The following is a 21,822-nucleotide window of genomic DNA, read 5'->3' as shown; positions in this document are numbered from 1 at the left end:
GGGAAACATACAACAAGGCAAATAGTCGCTCCATGGAGCCACCAGATTAGGAAAACAGTGTATGGGGAAGCTTAAAACTTTCCTCCTGTTTGCACCACAGTCCTATCCAAAATGGGTCCCTGGGCACTTGGTTTTTAGAGAACATGGGGCATTCTATTCAAAGGACTCCTGGCAGGTGGTGTATTTAAGCCCTGTGGCTCAGTACTGGCCTCAGCACTAGCCTATTAAATCATCCAGGGGTGTTCATTTTTTAATAATTATTTTAGTTAGGGTCTATTGGACACCCCCCCCCAAAAAAAATAATAATAATAAGATTCAGCATTCCAATAGCAGTATGGTATTAGGACCTGGAATTTTTTTGAAAATCCTGAATTGTTTCAGGTCCAATAGACCCGAGAAGAAAAATACTGTTTTTTTAAAAAAGTCAGCCCAACCCAGGGGCAAGCTGGACTTCTCCTGCAGCGCAGTGCAGTTTAAACCCTGCGGCGTGCAAACCTGGCTGGGAGGGCTTCTCCTGCAGTACAGTTTAAATTGCGCTGCAGGAGAAGCTGGCGCCAGGATTTGCTAAGCCACAGCAAGCAGGTTGCTCCCTGTGGTAAAGCAGCTCTCGGGGCCAGCTTCTCGTAGAGCCCGATTTAAACGGGGCTGCCCGAGAAGTCAGCCCCAAGCCAAGCCAGGGGGAGCAGTCTGCTTCCCCTGGTAAAGCCGGTCCTCAGGTCGAACTTTCAAGGGACTGCCCAGGAACCTGCTCCTGCATTTCTGATGGTAATTCCTGAATACATCTGGGGTTTTTTTTTCAATTTCCCCAAGAAAACACAGATACATTTGGGAAGCTGGAATATATTGGTATTTTCTGGGTATATTTTCGGCTCCAGTACATCCAAATGCATGCCCCTAATACTATCCTGGCTTCTTTTTTTTGGCGCTAATAATATCTAATAGTAATTTGTTGTCTAACAGTGTTTACCGTTCCTGAGTCTTCCATCTTTTAGTTTTTTAAAAAAAATTCTGGTCCTCAGCATTTCTGGAACAATGAATAATGCACTGCCCTTGATGAGGATTAGGTAGGGCTGCTGCTGTCCAGGTGGTGGCTGCAGATCTCCCACTATTACAGCTGACCGCCAGGTGTCAGAGATTAGTTCAGATGGAGAAAAGGAAGGTGAACTCTATGGCATTTTACCCTGTTTGAAATCCCTCTGCTCACCAAACCCTGCTTTTCTCAGGCTCTACCCCCAAAATGTCCAGGTATTTCTCAACACAAAGCTGACAACTGTCAGGGGTTAGGACATGCAATGAGATGCAAACACATCCCATGTCTTGGTGCAATTCTAAACAGAGTTACACCCTTCTGAGTCTACTGCTTAGAAAATAACTATGCTTATGATGCCACTATAAGGGTAGCTAGTAGGAAGGGCTCCCAGGACTTGTTGCTAGTAGAAGGAGCCTTAAAGTTTAAGCATAGGTGCCCTCTGACCATACACAGTAGCAGCCAGAACAACTGCACCTGAAGAAGTGGTTTCTAGGCAATGAGCGCCTAGAATAACGTTTTGTTAGTCTTTAAGGTGTGGTGAGACTCCCATTTATTTTTGCTGCAACAGACTAACAAAGCTACCCTTCTGGAATTGTTATGGAAAGGGGGGTTCCTGTAATTCCTGAAGTCCTTGGATTTTGCTGTGCACAGTCTTGTCCAAGTTGTACCCATAAGTCATTGCTGAGGCTTTGAGAACCTCATTTGTCATCCTCAGTCTGTCTTTGATAGCTTTGGCTCAGATTGAGGAGACTTTGAGCCAAATCTTCAATCAGTCTTGAAACTCACTGAATGATATTGGGTCACTCAGTGTCCATGAGTTTAACCTAAATCACAATATTGTTGCAAGGCTGAAGTGGGATAATGTCATATATGCCCCCTTGAAATCCTTGGAAGAAGGATGCAAATGTGGTAACTAATACAGACTGAGAATGCAGTGGTGAGGCCTGGTGCATGGGAGTTGGCCAAGTAAGTGGCGGCCTGGAGCACCACCTAGGTGCACCAGGAGGTTCCCCCTCTCCTCACGTGCTGCCTGTGCCCGCTGTGTTCCTGACCTTGCCAAGGCTGCCTGAGCCTTAGCAATGTCAGGGCATGGCAGCGAGTGCACTCTAACCGTGCCCGTTGCGTCCCAACCTTGTCAAGCCTGTCTGAACCCCAAAGGAAGATAGAGACGTTACGAACATAAAAAATTATAGACCAATTTCATTATTAAATGACTAAAATATATACAAGCATCTTGGCAGAACGGTTTAAACAATATTTGATAAATTTTATAAAGGAAGATCAAGCGGGGTTTCTTCCCAAAAGGCAAATAAGAGACAATATCAGAACTGTTGTAAATATTGTAGAATATTATGAAAGACATCCAGAAAAGGAAGTAGCATTATTCTTTGCAGATGCAGAGAAAGCATTTGACAATTTAAATTGGGATTTTATGTTTGCAGTAATGGAGAAAATGGAGCTAGGAGAAAGTTTTATAAGAATGATAAAAGCAATATATACTGAACAACGTGCAAGGCTATGTATAAATGCTGATCTTACAGAAGACATGATAATTAGTAAAGGTACAAGACAAGGTTATCCACTTCCCCACTGTTGTTTATAATGACTCTTGAAATATTACTGTTGCAAATTCAAGAAGATAAAGAAATAGAAGGATTAAAAGTAAAAGGATTTACTTGCAAATACAGAGCATTTGCAGATGATATAATGTTTATAAATGAAAACCCCATACAAGTCACACCTTTGTTGTTAGCCAAAATACAAGAATATGGGGAGTTGGCGGGACTTTGTATTAATAAAGAAAAATGAAAGCTTCTATGTAAAAATATGCAAATAAATAAGCAACAAGAATTGCAGAGACTAACGGGCTTTGAAGTTACCTCCACAGTAAAAATATTTGGGTGTGGAGATAACAATGAAGAATATTGATTTGTTCAAAAATAATTATGAGAAGCTATGGCGTAAAATGGATGAAGATATGTTAAAATGGAATAAACTTAATTTGTCACTGTTGGGTAGAATAGCCGCAATTAAAATGAATATTCTACTAAGAATAATGTATTTGTTTCAAACTATTCCGATTGTGAAAGACAGTAAACAATTTAATAGATGGCAAAGAAAAATTTCAGAGTTTGTGTTTGTGTGGGCGGGGAAGAAACCAAGAATTAAAATGAAAATTTTAACAGATGCAAAAGAGAGAGGCAGATTTCAATTACCAGACTTAAAATTATATCATGAAGCAGTTTGCTTAGTATGGATAAAAGAATGGATAATGTTGTTAAACAAAAAAACCTCTTAGCATTGGAAGGTCATGGAAATAAATTTGGCTGGCACGCTTATATGTATTATGGGGGGGAAAAAGATAGACGGCTTTTTCTCTCGCCATTATATAAGAAACAGCTTGCTAAATACATGGATGAAATATAAGAAATATGGGGATGAGAGAAAACCGTTATGGATAGTGCCAGCCGAAGTGATAAAAATAACAGCTGAGACGGGTGAAGAAAAGTGGTTGTCATATAATCAACTATTAAAAATACAAAGTGGCAAAATAGAATTGAAAACTGCGGAAGAACTGAATAATAAATATGATTGGTTTCAAATGCAACAAATAAAGAGCTTGGTGGAGAATGACATTAAAACTGAAGAAATAAGAAAAGAGCACACAGAAATGGAAAAAGTTCTGCTTGGAGACAATGATAAATTAATTTCAAAATTATATAAATTACTTTTAAAATGGTCTACGGAAGATGAAGTAGTGAAATCTCAAATGATTAAATGGGCAATTAATGTAAATAAAGAAATACAGATGGAAACTTGGGAATATTTGTGGAAGAACTCTGAAGCTTTCGACATGTCATAGTATTAAAGAGAACTGTTTTAAAATGATGTATAGATGGTATATGACTCCTAAGAAATTGGCAAAGATGAATAATAAGATGCCAGTTGTAAAAAACATGAAGGTTCTTTCTACCATATGTGGTGGACTTGTGAAAGAGCAAAAAAGTATTGGCAGATGATTCAACAAGAAATTTCTAGGATCTTGGGATATGAATTTAAGAAAGTTGCAGAGACTTTTCTGTTGGGATTACAAATGGAAAAATTTCCAAAAGAAGATAGAACTATAATTTAGTACTTGCTTTCAGCTGCTAGGACATTATATGTGCAGTTGTGGAAGCAAGAAAAAATACCAGAGAAATGGGATTGGATTGTAAAAGTTATGACATGGAATGAAATGGACAAATTAACAAGAATTTTAAGAGACTATGATTTAGAAGTTTTTTAAGATGGAGTGGAAAAATTTCAGAAGATATGTAGAAACAGAGTGGAAAATAAAAGGACATTGGACAATTTTTGATAATGATTAAGTCTTAGAAAAAAGAAGAATATTAATTTTTGTTTTTATTAGTTAAGGGTACCTTTAAACATTAGTACTTTAAGTAAATAACACCGGCGAGGGTCAAGTAACGGGGAGAGGGGTGGGTAGAAAGTAATATATGGGATAGATAAAAGAAGTTATTAATGATGCAAGAAATATAATTTGTTACCATATGTTACCAAATAAAATTGTTTTAACCAAAAAGGCTGCCCGAACCTCGGTAAAGTCGGGGTGTGTGGCAGTGAGCGTGCTTAGAGCCCGTCTCTGAGCACACCCACTGCCATCCAGGCATGGCACGGCCTGCCCTGTACCCGGCCCTCTCCCACATCAGAGGGAGATGAGAATAGATCTTTCCAGCTCCCTTTGAAGCGGGAGAGGGCCGGCCACAGGGCTTCACGCCCCGATGATGTCACACCTTGGGGGGGCAGGGACGCGTCCTGGGGCACTAGAAACCCTAGTGCTGGGCCTAGCAGTGGTGTGGGGCAGCAACTTTTTTTTTTGTAAAGAATCTTCTGTTCTGATTGTGGTTCTTTTGGTCATGGCCTAAAAACCAACTCCAATATTCAAACTCTGAGCATTTGTGGGTCCTATGTTGCAAAAATGCTCAAATGTGACTTCATTGTTGCTAGATAAGCAGTACTCCTGTATCAGATTCCATCACCTTGTACCTTCCTGTGCTTTTGATCTTAGTTGCCAGTTGCTCACATATTTTCTGTTTGCTATAGGTCTTTATTTGTTCTGACAACCAAGAAGCCAAACGTGTGGTTGCCGAAATTTCTCACATGCTGGGGTTCACCCCCGTGGACATGGGCGCCTTGACCACAGCTCGTGAAATTGAGAATATTCCTCTGCGCCTCCTCCCTGCCTGGAAGATCCCTGTCTTCTTGGCTTTGGCTCTGTTTTTGTGCTTTTATACCTACAACTTCATCCGGCAAGTTTTGCACCCTTTTATTCGGGACCATAAGAACAAGTTCTACAAGATCCCTGTGGAGGTCATCAACACCACATTGCCTTGTGTCGCCTACGTCATGCTGTCCCTTGTCTACCTACCTGGAGTGCTCGCTGCAATCTTTCAGCTGTACTACTGTACTAAATATAGGCGCTTCCCAGACTGGCTTGACCAATGGCTACAGCACAGGAAACAGATTGGCCTGCTAAGTTTCTTCTGTGCAGCCTTGCACGTGGCATACAGCTTTTGCCTACCTATGCGACGGTCCCATCGTTACCTGTTACTCAATGAGGCTGTCAAGCAGGTACTGTACTCTTCCTTCTCTAGCTTACTGACCTTAAAACTTTTATTTTGATTCTATTGGCCGAACCCTTTTAATGCAAAACTCTTAGTCATCTAGTTTCACTAACTCCAGTGCCGGATGAAACCCTGTGGAGGCCCCTGGGCACTCTAAATCTCGGGGGCCCCCTCACAAATTATCTCCTAATATGTTTTAAATTTTAACAACCAATAATTTTAATAAACCAGTTTTATTACACAAAACAAACATTAGCAATTATTGTTACTTTAAAAATTAACACGTTAGAAACAAGAATTATTAAATATTATTTGCCGACACTTGCAGCTTTCCCCGCCCCACTTCAGGTGCCCCCCCCCCCCACCACATTATCTCTTCATATGTTAAAAGGATTCCAGCCACTCTCTGTTTAACTACCAGATTACTGGGAACCCCAAAAGGAGCAGAAAGGTGTTGCAAGCCAGCTGCATCTGGATTTGCCACATCCCCCTAAGGTTGCCACTGCCTTGAAGGAACAACTGTGTTCCCAGTGATTCATCGCAACCCCAGGACCATGGGTTTTTCAAGGCAAGAGATGAGCAGAGGTTTGTTATTATCCACAAGTTTTTCTTGATGGCCTTTTCATCCAAGTACTTCTTATTAGCTATAACATTTCCCCTGAGAGCCAAAAGTCTATGACTGCTAGGTCAAGCTGACTCCCCACCCCACCCCAGTCTGGGCGCCATGTGAGGCATGGCAGCTTTGCCAGTTTCTGAGACCCTCTCTAAGTGGGTGACGATGTTCCCTGTAAGCTATGGAGCCCTGTGAGCAAAAATTGTACTTCGTGGGCTACTGGCATGAAAGCTGTGAGCTACTATATTAATTGTAGGAAAAGTGAGGGAACTTGAAACTGTTTACATTTGTAATTTACAGGGGTTTTAAATGTTAATTTTTTAAAAAAAATTATGAGAATAAGCAATATAATATCATCACAGGAGGTTTTATTTTTGATCCGAGACATTCAGGGGAATTCTGAAACTGTCAAGAGATTTACCATCTTTCACCAACCTAAAGCATGAAGCAATACCACACCGACCTGAATAACATTGGCTACATACCAAACAGGGTGCAAACAAGTTTTTATCAGTTTTTTCATAGTAGCATAGGAACATTTTCAGTGCTATAAAAGTATAGTGCATAGGCGGGAACAGCTCAAATTCTGATGTCTTTCATGAAAAAACTACCTCCTTAACTTTATTCAGCAAGCCTACCTAAAAGTCAAGCTTGACAATGTGCTTGGAACATCTGGCTGCTATTATTGAGCATCATTTGCTTTCAATATAATTTAGTAATTTAATTTATGTTCCACTTTTTCCCCCAATGAAGATCCCAAGGGGCTCACAACATTATCACCTCCATTTTATCTTCCCACAAACCCTGTGAGGCACTTTACTTTCAACAGCTTTACTCTGCTCTGGTAAGACCTCATCTGGAATAATGTGTTCAGTTTTGGGCACCACATTTTAAGAAGGATATAGACAAGCTGGAACGGGTCCAGAGGAGGACGACAAAGATGGTGAGGGGTCTGGAGACCAAGTCCTATGAGGAAAGGTTGAAGGAGCTGGGCATGTTTAGCCTGGAGAGGAGGTGGCTGAGAGGTGATATGATCACCATCCTCAAGTACTTGAAGGGCTGTCATATATAGGATGGTGTGGAATTGTTTTCTGTGGCCCTGGAAGGTAGGACCAGAACCAATGGGTTGAAATGAAATCAAAAGAGTTTCTGGCTCAACATTAGGAAGAACTTCCTGACCGTTAGAGCGATTCCTCAGTGGAACAGGCTTTCTCGGGAGGTGGTGGGCTCTCCTTCCTTGGAGGTTTTAATTTAGGGGGAGGTATTTGTGAGTTTCTTGCATTGTGCAGGGGGTTGGACTAGATGACCATGGAGGTCCTTTCCAACGCAATGATTCTATGATTCATTTTACGAAGCCTCCCTCCAGATTCAAGAGAAGTCTTGACTTCCGGGATTGGAAAATGGCGAACTGAGCTGTTTTTAAACAGAGGCTAGATGGCCATCTGACAGCAATGAAGATCCTGTGAATTTAGGGGGATGTGTTTGTGAGTTTCCTGCATTGTGCAGGGGGTTGGACTAGATGACCCTAGAGGTCCCTTCCAACTCTATGATTCTATTATTCTTATAATCCATTCAGATATGGTATATAGATTTCTTATTTAACACTGGTTGCTAATAGATTCTGTATTATGAAATGTATTATTAAATGCTTGTAAACTCACATATACTGCTACGCCTCTGCCCTTTCTCATTTGCCTGTCCATTTTATTAAGTTATACCCCTGAATCCTAATATTCCAGTTGTGTCAGCCCACCACATTTCAGTAAGGCCTATTGTGTCATAGTCTCCTTCCTATATTAGGACTTCCAGTTCATCTTGTTTGTTTCCCATATTCTGTGCATTAGTGTAGAGACATTGGAATCCACGTTTTATGCATCCCGAGGGTTTGGTTTGCGTAAAAGCCTGCAAGTTAACATTACCTAGTGTATGCGCCACTCTCTGCAAATCTTTAATGTTCTTATCCCCAGTTTCTGGCATCATATGAGGCTTTGAATTATTGTCTCTCTCCCCCATACAATTTAGTTTAAAGCCCTCCTTATTAGGTTAGCAAGGCTATTACCAAACACCCTTTTCCCTACTGCCGTAAGGTGCAAACCATCTCCCGATAGAAGACCACCATCTTGAAAGTGTAAGCCATGGTCCAGAAATCCAAATCTTTCCTGACGACACCATCAACGTAGTCAGTCATTTATTTGAAGTATTCTTTTTTCTCGTCCTAAGCCACAGCCTTCAACAGGAGCACAACCTGTGCGCCCAGCTCCTTCACCTTCTGACCCAGAGCCACATAGTCTTTTCTAATACATTCAGGGGTATGACAGACAGTATCATTCGTTCCCATGTGGATCAGCAAGAAAGGATAGTAATCTGTGGGCTTGATAAGTCTTCCAATCCTTTCTGTCACATGCTGGATGTGTGCTCCCGGCAGACAGCAGACCTCTCGGTATGACAAGTCCGGTCGGCACACTTTGGGCTCCACTCCTCTGAGCAAGGAGTCTCCAATCACCACCACTTTCCTCTTCCTATATTGGGGAGCAGAAGCTCCAGGCTTCTTATCCACAGGATCCTGAGAAACTTTGTTCAAGCTTCGTGGAGGCTGGGGAAGTTGGCCTTGTTCCAATGGTTCCAAATCAGTTACTGTGGGGAGATCCTGGAACCTATTGCTGAGCAGAAGGGGCTCAGAATATCTCCTGATTTTCTTTCTCCTCTGGGTTACATTTTTCCAGGAACGCTCCTCCTGTGTTGGATTCTCTTCTAATTGCTGAGATACCATTTCCTCTCCCTCCTCTTGTCCTTTCAAGAGCGCCTCATGCGTTTTGTCAAGAAAATCCTCACCTTCCTTTATATACTGCAATGTGGACAATCGTGCCTCCAGTCCCTGTATCTTCTCCTCCAGCAGGGCCACTAACTTACACTTGCTGCAAGTGTAATTCGTACTACTCTCAGGTAGAAATACAAACATCCCACAGTCTTCACATGTCACTTCCTCTGCTCCCTCACCAGCCATATTGCTGCAATCCGTTTCAAAATGTTCTTTATCTTCACTTTTCTTTAAATCCCACTATCAACTGCCACTTGAGACTACTTGTGGGTAACTACCCACCTATCTACAGAACCCCCAAGCTAGACCCCCAGGCTAAGAGCCACAGGTCAGGAGATCTTCAGCTCACGCCTCTGGCAAGGACAAGCCTTGCAAATTAAAGGCTCAAGCCCCCACCCACCTCTGACTCAACAGCCAGAGCAACAGCAGAGGGTGGGGCCAGCAATTACCCCCAGGCAAACAAGCTCTCCTCACTCAGCAACAGCTACACAAAAGCAATCAGAAACCCCTCTCCAGCAGGCACCAAGCAATTCAGTTCCCTCCCACAGCAACCCTAGGTAATGCTCCCCAGCAGTTGTAGAAAAGCAACTGCTGTTGGACTGGGGACTTCTCACATACCCTCCCACCAAAGCACTCAGGGCATTGTGTGTGTGTGTGTGTATGCATGTGTGTATGAGTGGTGGTGGAAACTGCTGCCATACAAACTTGTTGGTAACCTATGGCCATCCTGTGCCTCACAGGGTTTGTTGGAAGATAAAATGGAGGTGATAATATTGTGAACCACTTCGGATCTTAGGGGAGGGACGGTGGCTCAGTGGTAGAGCATCTGCTTGGGAAGCAGAAAGTCCCAGGTTCAATCCTTGGCATCTCCAAAAAAGGGTCCAGGCAAATAGGTGTGAAAAACCTCAGCTGGAGACCCTGGAGAGCCACTGCCAGTCTGAGTAGACAATACTGACTTTGATGGGCCGAGGGTCTGATTCAGTATAAGGCAGCTTCATGTGTTCATATGTTCATCTTCATTGGGGGGGAAAAGGAACATAAATGAAGTTAATAAATTATATTGAAAGTGCCAAGTGCCTGGCCTGACCTGGATAGTCCTTGGAAATTGAGCAGGGTCATCAGGCCGACCCTAGCCTATCTGATAACCTAGGCAAGGCTAACTTCTGCCCCCCCCCCCTTTCCAATTTCTGAAGAAAAGATGAATTATCCCCATGACTTCTAGATGCAGATGCACACAAGCACACACAAAAAAAGAGATATCAAATTAACCAACTTGAAATTGTTTTTTAAAAAAATATATTGTGAGAAAAAAATACAACAATCCTTCACTTTCCTTCTTAACATAATATAGAGAAAATATAACATGTAGATATAATACTAGAATCCAGCTCTTCTACAGTTGACCGACACACATAAGAGGCAGGCTCCCTAAGAACACAAAAGCAGCAGTGTTGGATCAAGCCAGTATCACACATTGGCAAAAAAAAAAGGGGGGGCCATCAGGAGGTCCACCAGCGGGGCCTGGACAGCAGAAGCCTTCCCACTATTGCCCCCCCCCCCCCAAGCACAACATGTTGCAATTGGAAGTTACAGAAGCACTCAGATACTGAATCCAAAAGCTATGAAACAGCTATAAATGCTGCAAGACTGGAGACTAGAGTTGTTTTATTTTTCTACTGAAACACACACGCCTTAGGAAGAACAAAAATGCAAACTATGTGGTTCTGATTTGCTCCTGGATTTGAATCCAGGTCTTCTACAGTTGACCAACAAACATACGAGGCAGATGAAATGTGCTTTTAGAGCACTAAAGCTTACATTTTGAATCAAACTTTGCTGGTCTTAAAGGTGCCACTGGACTCCAAATTTATTCACACTGGTCTTGTCACCTGTTCTACCAGTCAAGATTGCTTGCTAGGAATGCTTTGGAATCAGGGTCTGTTACCTACGACTCCAGATTTAGTACAGTCAAATAAGACTCATGTTCAAACAGACTAAAAGCCCTATGGTACCTGAAGGAGATATCAAAATATAACATTTAAAAAGAAAGAACATTCACAAGCAGGCTACAAATCATCCAAAGAGTTGTTCAGCTCCCCCCTCCTCAAAGCAAAAAAAGGAATGACTGTGACAAAGGAGAAATAATACAGAATAAACTTCTGAGGATAGCTCTAGGAATTACACACATACACACACACAGAGCAGCCAAAATAAACACAGCACACAAACAGGAAAGCTGTTGAATGCAACCAAGTTCTCCAGACCAACACAGGGAAACCAAAGGTTCTAGCTTACTCTTGTCTCTCTGTTTTACTGTGCAACGAGTTCTAACCAAAAGGAATGCAAAAACAAACACAGGGATTAGGCTAGTTTCTCACAGCACTGGGAACAACCACTGTTTCCTGCTCCATTCAGACTTCGGGCGATTTCCCACACAGCTTACCGAGGAGCAAAGTCCCTCCTCACCGTGCAGCGTCTGCTCGGATTCCCATCAACTGCTCTGCGGATTCAGGAAGTGCCAGACCTTTTGCGTTGCTAACATAAACTAGGGTTTTAGCGATTTCCATTTGAGACGCAAAAGGTCCGGCACTTCCTGCATCCGCGGAGCTGTTGGTGGGAAATCCGAGCAGACGCTGCACGGTGAGGAGGGACTTCGCTCCTCGGTAAGCTGCTCCTACAGAGTTAAAGGCTCTGCCTGGAAAGGCTGCACATGGTGGCTGTTAGGGCTGGGGCTTCCCTCTGTCTGCAGGCTGGCGGAGAGGAGGAGCCTGCAAAACTAGGACCTGGGGTCCTGGCAAGCCTAAGAGGCAGGCAGGAGCCCTTCCAAGTGCCTGCTGGCTTTCTCCAAGCTACACGACTGGCAAAAACAGGCTTGGGGAGGCAGGCGCTGGTCAGTATTTGGATGGGAGAACACAAAGGAAGCTTAGCTGCTACAACAATACAAAAGAGGAAGAGTCCAGTAGCACCTTAAAACCTGACCAAAAAAGAAAAGAAGACTTCAACCCCTGCTTCTCTTTGGCAGTACTGCAAATGACCCTTCCCTTCCTTGAGACAAGGACTTGGCGCGGGGCCCTTTAAGCTGTCGGGGCCTCTAGGCCGGTGCCTAGTCTGCCTATTTAGAAATCCGACTCTAACTCATTGAATCTCTGTGAAGATTATTTGACGCATTGCCTTAATGCTTACTGGATGATGCAACAGGGCTTTTTGGGGGGGGGGTGCATGTGTACACAGAAGCACACTTTTGAAAGAACATCCAATCAAGACAGTTTCTGGTAAACCAGTGCCAAAGATTGTCTTTATCTTGCATTTAGATAACACTGCAAATATTAAAAATATAAACATAAAAAACTCAAATATTTTAGAAGCCTTGATAAATCTTCAACTTGTGAGTTCCCAGAGGCATCTCATCTCATCTCCTGAGAAGAGAAGCTGGATCCACGAAGGGAATTTTTACATTCTTGATGCCTTTTATTGACTCTGAACCTTTAGTAAACATTGGTGGTGGAAACTGCCATCAAGTCACAGGCAATTTATGTCGACCTTGTAGGCTTTTCAAGGCAAGAGATGAGCAGAGGTGATTTGCCGTGGCCTGCCTCTGCATAGAGACCCTCACCAAGGCTGACCCTGCTTAGTTTCCCAACTCTGATAGGGTGGAGCTAGCCTGGCCGATCCAGGTCAGCTCATACATTTCATATACTTTCCTCTGATCTCATCCACAGTAGAAACTAAGTACTCCTCTATGAAAGTGTCGCAAGAATGGTCCTATATCAACTTACAGTATATTATCTTGGATAGTGGGCATAAAAATTCCACAATTGCAGACATTAAACATTTGGAAAACACTCATGTGAATTATAATGTTTTGCTGAAAAAACCCGTAGTGGAAATGTGTATGTCAAGTGTTAGTGTGCACAGTTTTTCCTATTGCATACATCTGTGCTCTGTCATGAAAGTAAGTTTCCGTTGAAGCTAATGGAACTTCATTCCACCTAACTAATCTTAGGATTACTGCCTAAACTCATTACTAAATAAGAGAACAGTGACAAATTAGAGAATAACACTTGGTTTTCTGCACAGAGGATACAGTCCTAGAGCTGTCCGTTCTAGCTGTGTATCTCTTCTGTGATGCTTGCAAATAATCCCAAACAAGCCTTCACAGCCCATTTCTCTCTCTTCTTACTTTTTGCTGTTAACATCCTTGCTTTGTGAATCACATCAGTTTCATGGATCAAACTGATGACTCTGAGAGTCAGTCTTCGTAATATCGTACAAATCCCATACCTTTCTTCCCCCATTAGCTTGAACACTTATCTCCTAAATGCACTTAAACCAAATCCCATTAAGCCCCTGAGCAGTCAAGTATTCCAAGAGCTATACTTGTGGTCTTAGCTTGAAACCAGAGCTGACTCTTCATGTTAATTGCAGTCCTAAATGGCAAAATCATGGTCTGAGCTTGCAGGTGCCAAGTCATTGGCAAGTCCCTTAGAGATCAGTGGGAATTGTGTGTGTTTTGTATGTCTCACGGTTATGCTTTAAGCCGCTTTTTGAAATCGTATTGCAGTGGCTTCTGCACATTTTCTGTAGGGATATGCTGGTAGGATATTGTCTCTGTTCCAAATCCATCTGTCAGTGTTTCTGATATGTGCACACACACCAACTAAGGAAGTCAGTCATCTGTTTACTTGTCATCCTGTATTGTGCCTAACCATAGTCAGCACCAGATAGAGCCCAGAATGTACAAAGCCCTGGGGCCCACTGTTCCGTGGCAAATAAATCCATAAGCAGTGTTTGCACTTAAATCTCATGTGCCCATCAGGGAGTCAAAAGTTTCTCAGTGGGAGCCAAAAACAGTTAACACAACTCCTGAATCTATACAGAGTTATGAGGTTAAACAGCTCAGCTGAGATTCTGAAATGGTTCCCCTGGGACCAATAGCTGAGTCACAACATCATCTCAGGACATACAAATACAGAGCTGGACTGAACCTAAAACACATATGCTTTTCTGGGAAGGTCATTTCTAAATATAGTGTAAATCAACAAGAAGGTTCAGCCAAAGTGAAGCAAAAAGACCAAAGTTCACAGCTGAGTGCACAGGCAGATTTATTTTGAAATACAATGCCAAGAAGCCACCACTGAAAAATCATACACAGAGTGTGTGTGACTTGTGAATACCTCAGTGCAGATCCGTTATGTTCTTCATATATGGCATTTGCAGTAGCCAGTGGCTGTTGAAACAATTACATACATAGTTTTTGCAGGGACTCAACCATAGTGATTACCATCTTTGACAATTGTTTACCAAACAGCTTTTCTTCAGGATAAGTAATTCCCAATAATAAACACACATAATTTTTAAAATGTTTTTAGTAACACATGCAAAGTGCATTAGTATCTTAAGAAAGCCCCTCAATCTATCCTTTTATTCTTTTTTTCTGTAGGCACTGGAAAAGAAAGAGAATGCCTGGATAGAAGAGGAAGTCTGGAGAATGGAGATTTATATCTCTTTTGGCATCATGGCCCTGGGTTTGCTCTCCTTACTTGCCATAACTTCGCTCCCTTCAATTGCCAATGTTCTCAACTGGAGGGAATTCAGTTTCATTCAGGTAAAGACAGTGTTCACAAGGGAACACTATCTACCACATGCTGGTCCTCAATCTCTTCACCACCCCCTGCCACTTTATCTCTGTTTTCTACTACCCTTTATTTCTACCAGCCCTTTATTTCCCTTTTCCGGCCCCTTCTTTTCTATCCCCCTCAGTCCTTTTTTTGTTTCTTGTTGGCAATTTCTCTCCATTTTCCTGCCTCTCAACAACTTTCTTTCCTGTCTTGAGCCCCCCCCCCTCCTTACAAAGCTTTCAGTAAAAAAAAAATACTGCATAAAACAATTGGCTATTGCGATTTCAATTACAGCAACATACAGGTTAAAACCAGTCAAGGACTCAAAAATGAATACATTGGATTATTCAAAATCTTATTTACATGCAGCAACCCTGTGATTCCATAGTCGGGCTCTAATAATCTGGCTAACAACATCATTTTACTGTCTGCTGGAAATTGCCTTTACCCTGATTTTACTAGCAGCCAGAGCAAAAAGAAGAAACTGTGAAGAGGAAACTGAAAGGAAAGGTAAATGCAGTCCAAACCCTTGGGGAAGCTTGGAGACTATTTAAAACTACAATCCAAGAAGCTCAGATAAAATATATACCACAAGTTAGGAAAGGCACAAACAGGTATAAGAAAAGGCCTGCATGGTTAACAAACAAAGTAATGGAAGCTGTAAAAGGTAAGAAGAACTCCTTTAAGCGGTGGAAAGCTAGTTCAAGCGAGATTAATAAAAGGGAACACAGGCTGTGGCAAATCAAATGCAAGACTGTGATCAAGCAGGCAAAAAGAAACTATGAGGAGCATATTGCAAAAAACATAAAGACCAACAATAAAAATTTCTTCAAATATATTAGAAGCAGGAAACCAGCCAGGGAGGCAGTGGGGCCTTTGGATGACCAAGAGGTAAAAGGATTACTGAAGGAGAATACAAAAATGGCTGAGAAGCTGAATGCATTTTTCCCCTCTGTCTTCACTGTGGAAGACGAGAAGTGTTTGCCCGCTCCAGAACCACTAATTTTGGAAGGGGTGTTGAAAGACCTGAGTCAGATTGAGGTGAGTCAGAGGAGGTCCTACAACTGATAGACAAATTAAAAACTAATATGTGACCTCTTTACTATATTTGTTTTCATTTGGGTCTTCAGAGAGAGCCAGAGAGAGAGCCAGTTTGGTGTAGTGGTTAAGTGTGTGGACTCTTATCTGGGAGAACCGGGTTTGATTCCCCACTCCTCCACTCACACCTGCTGTTATGGCCTTGGGTCAGCCATAGCTCTGGCAGAGGTTGTCCTTGAATGGGCAGCTGCTGTGAGAGCCCTCTCCAGCCCCACCCACCTCACAGGGTGTCTGTTGTGGGGGAGGAAGGTAAAGGAGATTGTGAGCCGCTCTGAGACTCTTCGGAGTGGAGGGCGGGATATAAATCCAATATCTTCTTCTTCTTCTTCTTCATTTGGGTGGGGGGCAGCCATCATTAGCAGGAGCTTCCTTCTTTTGTGGCTTAAAAAGGTGTAGGTGTCATGGGAAATGCATCTAAAAGTGACACTTGTTCCAACTAGACCTATGTGCTTTGTGTCCTTGGCCCATAACATTTGCAAAAGGACTCAATTCCATCACTTGGATACTTGTGGAGGGCATGACTTTACAAGGCATCTGTCATGCTGAGAATTGGAGTGGGGGTTGATGTCATCATTACACAAATGACAGCCATCTCTGTATCTCTAAGCTGAAATGGGTGAGATGGTCTAAATTTTTGTCTGACATCTCTGAGATGTCTCTTCTTGATAGGGTCACACTTCTTCCAGAAGATTGCATTTGGAAATGCTTTTGGACCCACAGTCTTTGTTAGAAAACCATACAGAAGAGCAGAGAAGAGCACATTTTTGGCAGTTTGAGTGGATTTCCCAGTTTGCCCCTTCCTGAAATAGGATTTTGACTCACTGCTGCATAGCTTGGGCAACTGTTGGACAACTGGACAACTGTTGCTTGCTTTAGGGTGAGACAGACGTAGAAGGCAGTTCTGCAGATACTGTTCGCTGCCTTTGAGTCAGATGACTGGGCTATAAAGATCAGTGTTGCCTACTCTGCCTGGTCTCAAGGAGAGGTCTTTTACATCACCTTTTTCTTGATCCTTTCACCTGGAGATGCCGGGGACTGAACTGTGAACCTTCTGCATGCAGAATACATGCTCTACCACTGGGCCACAAGGAATGTGCTAAGTCCTTTGTAAATTGTCTCTTTGCTTTCTGGCTAAATGAAAGCTATTGGCCAAGGAGTATTGAGGGAACTTCTTATCCAGTACATGTTCTCCTGCTCATGCTTTAACCAAACTATATATATATAATGAAGTAGCAGGTTCAGAATTGCCTTCAGTCAGATTGCCAAGTGCTCAGACATTTGTTTGTTCCTCTCAAGCATGAGATCTCAAAATAACCAGTCCTTGAATCTTGGTTTGGTTTATTGATAATCCATGTGGCTCATCTAAGCTGGGGAAAAATTGGAACTGATACTTTGTAACAGTAGAATACAGGCTTTAAGATGGCACATCAAAGGTTCTATAAACAATTCTACATTCACGTGTGAAATTCACACGCTGGGCTCCTTATCTATATTGCGACTAGCACATCCTGGGTTCAGGCCTGGCTGAGCCTGAGAACAAGTCCCAAGAGGTCTTATCTTCAAAGAGGACATTCCTGCATTTGTTAGTAGAAGCGAAAGAAGAAAGGTGGGGGTTGCTCCTTTGATGTGCCTTAGTTTGATTCAGAGTTAGTAACAATTCTATAATCTGAATACTATAACAGAAGATAAATATACAATGCTTGACAGTTTCTTTAAGGGCTCAGGGATAGCAAGGCAGCCTGCAACAATGGCATCTCTAATCTGGACATTTCCAATAGTCCTTTCTTTACAAACTCTTTACACTTTCTGCCTCCAATGGTGACTCTGGGGACCAGAAGCCAGAGAGGTGACTTCTTGGACTGATTTATCATCTTTTTTGGATTGGGACCACAGCACCAGATAGAGGGAAGTTCAGTCTATTCCTCCCTAGTGCCATTTTTCTGACCTGAAGCATCCTTATAGAGCTACTGTTTGCCCTGCGGGGGTCATCATATAGATCAGAACCAGCCCACAGCTCTTTTCTCCCCACCCCCACCCCCCATCCTTGCTCTTCCAAGCTGCTCTCATCTTCACTGGCTTTTCCTGTACTCGCATGAGTCTGCCAGAGTTCGTTGCTGAAGTTTCCTGGCTGAAGGGAGGGGGCTTGCTTGCAAATATTGTGCTTCCTGGTGGAGATTTTTCTTTAGCATTCATTTAGCTAAGGGGCCAGAGGAGTCTGCCAGAGTTATTTGCTGAAATTTGCTGGCTGAGGGGGAGGGGACTTGCTTATAAACATTATGCTTCCCAGTGGAGACTTTTCTCTTGAATTGATTGAGCTAAAGGCAGCAGCCAGGTCAGTCTGCTGGAGTTTGGGTTAGCAATAATCCCTGTCTCTCCGTTCTTCTTGAAGTGATGTTTAATTAGCTTTATCTATTTATTTATTATAATTCTCTCCTGCCCTCCCCACTGAAGCAGGCTCAGGGCAGCTTACATACCAATAAAACATTACATAAAACCAATTAAAATAGATATAAACAATAATACATTAAAACATTAAGATAATACATGTGCTATAATAAACTATCTTAAAAAGTTGGTATACTATATTTAATGTTGGTGGATAGTTGTATATCCATTCTGTATCTATTTTCATCTTCAACTTCTGCATCCAGAGGATCCATAAAAGTTATAGGCCTGTGCTTTAGGGTAGTTGTTGGAAGCCGCCCTGAGCCACTTGTGGGAAGGGCGGGATATAAATCCCAAATAAATAAATAGTTCAAGATATTTCATTCAGTCCCCAATCTTAGCTATCAAAGGCTTGGTGGAAGAGCACCAGCGCCTTGCAGGCCCTGCAGAATTGAGAAAGATCCTGCAGGGTCCTAACTTCCTTGGGAGGCTCGTTCCACCAGCATGGGGCTTCGAGAGAGAAGGCCCTGGCTCTGATCATCTTCAGCTTGGCCTCCTTGAGGCCAGGGGTCAAAAGCAGGTTTTGAAACCCTGACCATAGTACTCTCTGGGGAACTTGCAGGGAAAGGTATGCAGGTCCCTGCCTATATAGGGCTTTGAAGGTAAGAACCAGCACCTTGAAATGAATCTGGTATGCAATGGGTAACCAGTGTAGTGCTTTCAGCACAGGCTGAATGTGCTCCCGCAGAGGAAGTCCCAGTAGCAGCTGAAGCTTCCAGGTTTGAGACAAGAGCAGCCCCATGTAGAGGGCATTACAGTAATCCAATCTCAAGGTGACTGTACCATGGATCACTGTTGCCAAGTCACTGCGTTCAAGGAAGGGAACCAACTGCCTTATCAGCTGAAGAGGGTAAAAGGCCAATTTGGCAGTGGCTGCTACCTGGGCCTCCATTGTTAAAGAGGGATCCAGGAGCATCCCTAAGCTCTTAACCTTTGACGCCAATGTAAGCAGCACTGCATCGAAAGCCAGTAGTGGAATCTCCACTCCTGGGCCACCATGACTTAGATACAGGACCTCCATCTTCATCAGATTCAGTTTTAGTTGACTCAGTCTGAGCCATCCTGCCATGGCTTGTATAGCCTGGGCCAGATTTTCCAGGGCACAGTCAAACTAGCTACCCACCAACAGAGAGCTGGGTGTCATCTGCATACTGATGGCATCCCAGCCCATGCCTTTGGACAATCTGGGCAAGGGAGTGCATCTAGATGTTAAACAACATTGGGGAGAGAACTGCCCCTTGTGGCACTCCACAAATAAGTGGGTGGCATTGGGACAACGACTCCCCTATTGCCACCCTTTGTCCCTGACTCTGGAGAAAAGAGGAGAGCCACTGTAAGGCCAACCCCTGGATCCCAGCGTCGGCGAACTGATGGTTGACTGTGCCAAATGCAGCCAACAGGTCCAACAACAACAGTACTGCTGACCCAACTCGATCCAGATGCCCTGGAGGTCATCCGTGAGGGTGACCAGAACTGTCCCCATCACATGGTCTGTGTGAAAGCTGGATTGAAAAGGGTCTAGCACGGAAGCATCCTCCAGAAAACTCTGCAGCTGTAATGCTACCACTCTTCTGATAATCTTCCCCAGAAAATAATATGGCAAGGTCCAATGATGGTGTTTTTTAAAGAGAGGGCAGACCACTGCCTTCTTAAGAGGCTGAGGGAAGATCCCTTCAGATAGGGACCTGTTGACAATTTCCCTCAAAGGATCCCGTAGCTCCACTTGGCTAGTTTTAATTAGCCAGGATGGGCACAGGGCCAAGCTACAGATGGTCAAGAGTACAGTGGAGAGAATTCTGAGTGGAATGAACTGATTCATAACCTAACTAGAAGATGTGCATGGAGCCTCCAGCTCATTTCAGTTGTGGTGGGGAGGTCATGGCAGAGCGATAGGACCTTACCTGTGAAAAAGCTTGCAAAAGCCTCACAGCCTATGTCAAATTCCCTAGCATTTAATCTGCCCTGTGGTAGGGTAGTAAGAGACTGAACTGTACTAAATAATTGTGTTAGCGGCCTTGACTGCCATCTCATAGGTTCTCATAAACAACCTATAAGATGCTCTCGTTTCATCATGGGCACACTGCCACTTGCCTCTCTAGCTGTCTGAGCCTCCGTTGCATCAGCCACAATTCCAGGATATTCCACAGCACCAAGCTTTGAAAAGAGGTGCAGAGGGTGCCAGGGAGCAATTTCATCACTGGCCATGGAGAGCCTGTTGTGCCAAGTCTCCACTAGCTCATCTGGTGAGTTTCCAGGGGGCCAAGGATCCTGAAGCCGCATGGGGTCCATTTGGCTCCACGGATAAGCTAAAATATGCTTGCTGCCTAAGCAGGGTCGAGGTGGAGGCCTTCAGACCATGGTACTGCATTACATTTTTGCCTGGGCTATCCAGGTCATGGTTCAGTTGAAGAGCCTCTGCTTGGCATGCAGCGAGTCCCAATTTCTACCCCTGGCACTTCCAGTTCAAAGAACAAGGTTGTGAGACTTATTATTGGAAAGACTTCAACCCGGATCCCTGGAGAGCCGCAGCCACTTTGAGTAGGTGCAGGGGGAGCTTGCAATGCTCAGCCATTTCATCTTTTTCCCCTGGGCCCAAGGCTGGCTCAGAGAACTGTCCATGAGAGCAGACTGGGGGAAGGGTTTGCTCCTCACTCCAGGCAGTACGGGGACATCAGCATAGTGCTGCACTGCATCTTTAATTGTGTTTGTCTGTGTCCTTTGATCTCTGCTACCTGGCACTACATTTTATGACAAATATGGCCCAACCCAATAAAGTCTCATTTATGTAAGATCCGGCCCTTACGTAAGGTTGAGATTTATAGAAAATTTTAAGAATAAATGGAGCCAGAACAGGAACCTAGCAGGGTCACACACACATACCCCCAACAGTGATGGCAAAGATAGCAGCTGGGGGGGGGGGAGAAAAAGGAGAATCCCTTCTACCCGATGCTTCAGGAGGCAGACACATGGAACCCACCCAAGGTGGCAAGGCTAGCCGCATGGGGACAGCAACCAGGGGCTTCTGGTGACAGCTCCCTAGCTGAGGCACTGGGGAAGAGGCAGAAGGAGAGGCCCCCTTCACCCAAGGCTTTGTGAGAAAGAGAGGTAACTGCGCAGAACGCCCCAAAGAAAAAATGACAAAATACATGAGGAGAGCAACCTGGGGCTCTGGGGAACTGCTTGCTCACCATGCAAGATGCAGAGGAGTTGACCACAAGTGATGCTTCTGGACCCAGAAAAGCAGCTCACAACACAGCACAGCAGGAGAAACTTCGTGCTGTGTGGTGAGTGGTCCCTCCAACAGATGACACCCAAGGGAATGGGCCAACTCCTTCACAAACAGTCCCCAAGAACAGGGGGGAGGTACAGGGACAGCTTACCCCTGAAAACAAAGGGCCCTTCCTGCAAACGGAATGGTGGCAGGGTGAGTGGACTTAAACATGGCCAGAACAAAGCATGGTGCCAAGCTCCTTTTTCCATGAGCTGTATCCCAACTGTCTTGGCACTGATGTTGCTAGTCATCAGGGGGCTGTGGCCATTCCAGCCAGCATGGGGAAACACATTTAACATCTCAG

General features: G+C 43.7%; 1 protein-coding gene across 2 annotated transcripts in view; it reads left to right on the top strand.

Moving 5' to 3' along the window:
• STEAP3 (STEAP3 metalloreductase) overlaps window positions 1-21,822 on the top strand; it is a 94,317-nt gene that overhangs the window by 59,456 nt on the left and 13,039 nt on the right. For both annotated transcript variants that reach the window (XM_060262182.1, XM_060262181.1), the window contains 2 exons: window positions 5,135-5,662; window positions 14,527-14,691. In XM_060262182.1, the coding sequence (XP_060118165.1) occupies window positions 5,135-5,662; window positions 14,527-14,691 (693 nt within the window). The remainder of the gene's footprint in view (window positions 1-5,134; window positions 5,663-14,526; window positions 14,692-21,822) is intronic.

This window comes from Heteronotia binoei, chromosome 21 (genome assembly GCF_032191835.1).
Source record: "Heteronotia binoei isolate CCM8104 ecotype False Entrance Well chromosome 21, APGP_CSIRO_Hbin_v1, whole genome shotgun sequence".
Lineage (NCBI taxonomy): Eukaryota > Metazoa > Chordata > Lepidosauria > Squamata > Gekkonidae > Heteronotia > Heteronotia binoei.
This window is presented reverse-complemented; position numbering and strand designations above follow the sequence as displayed.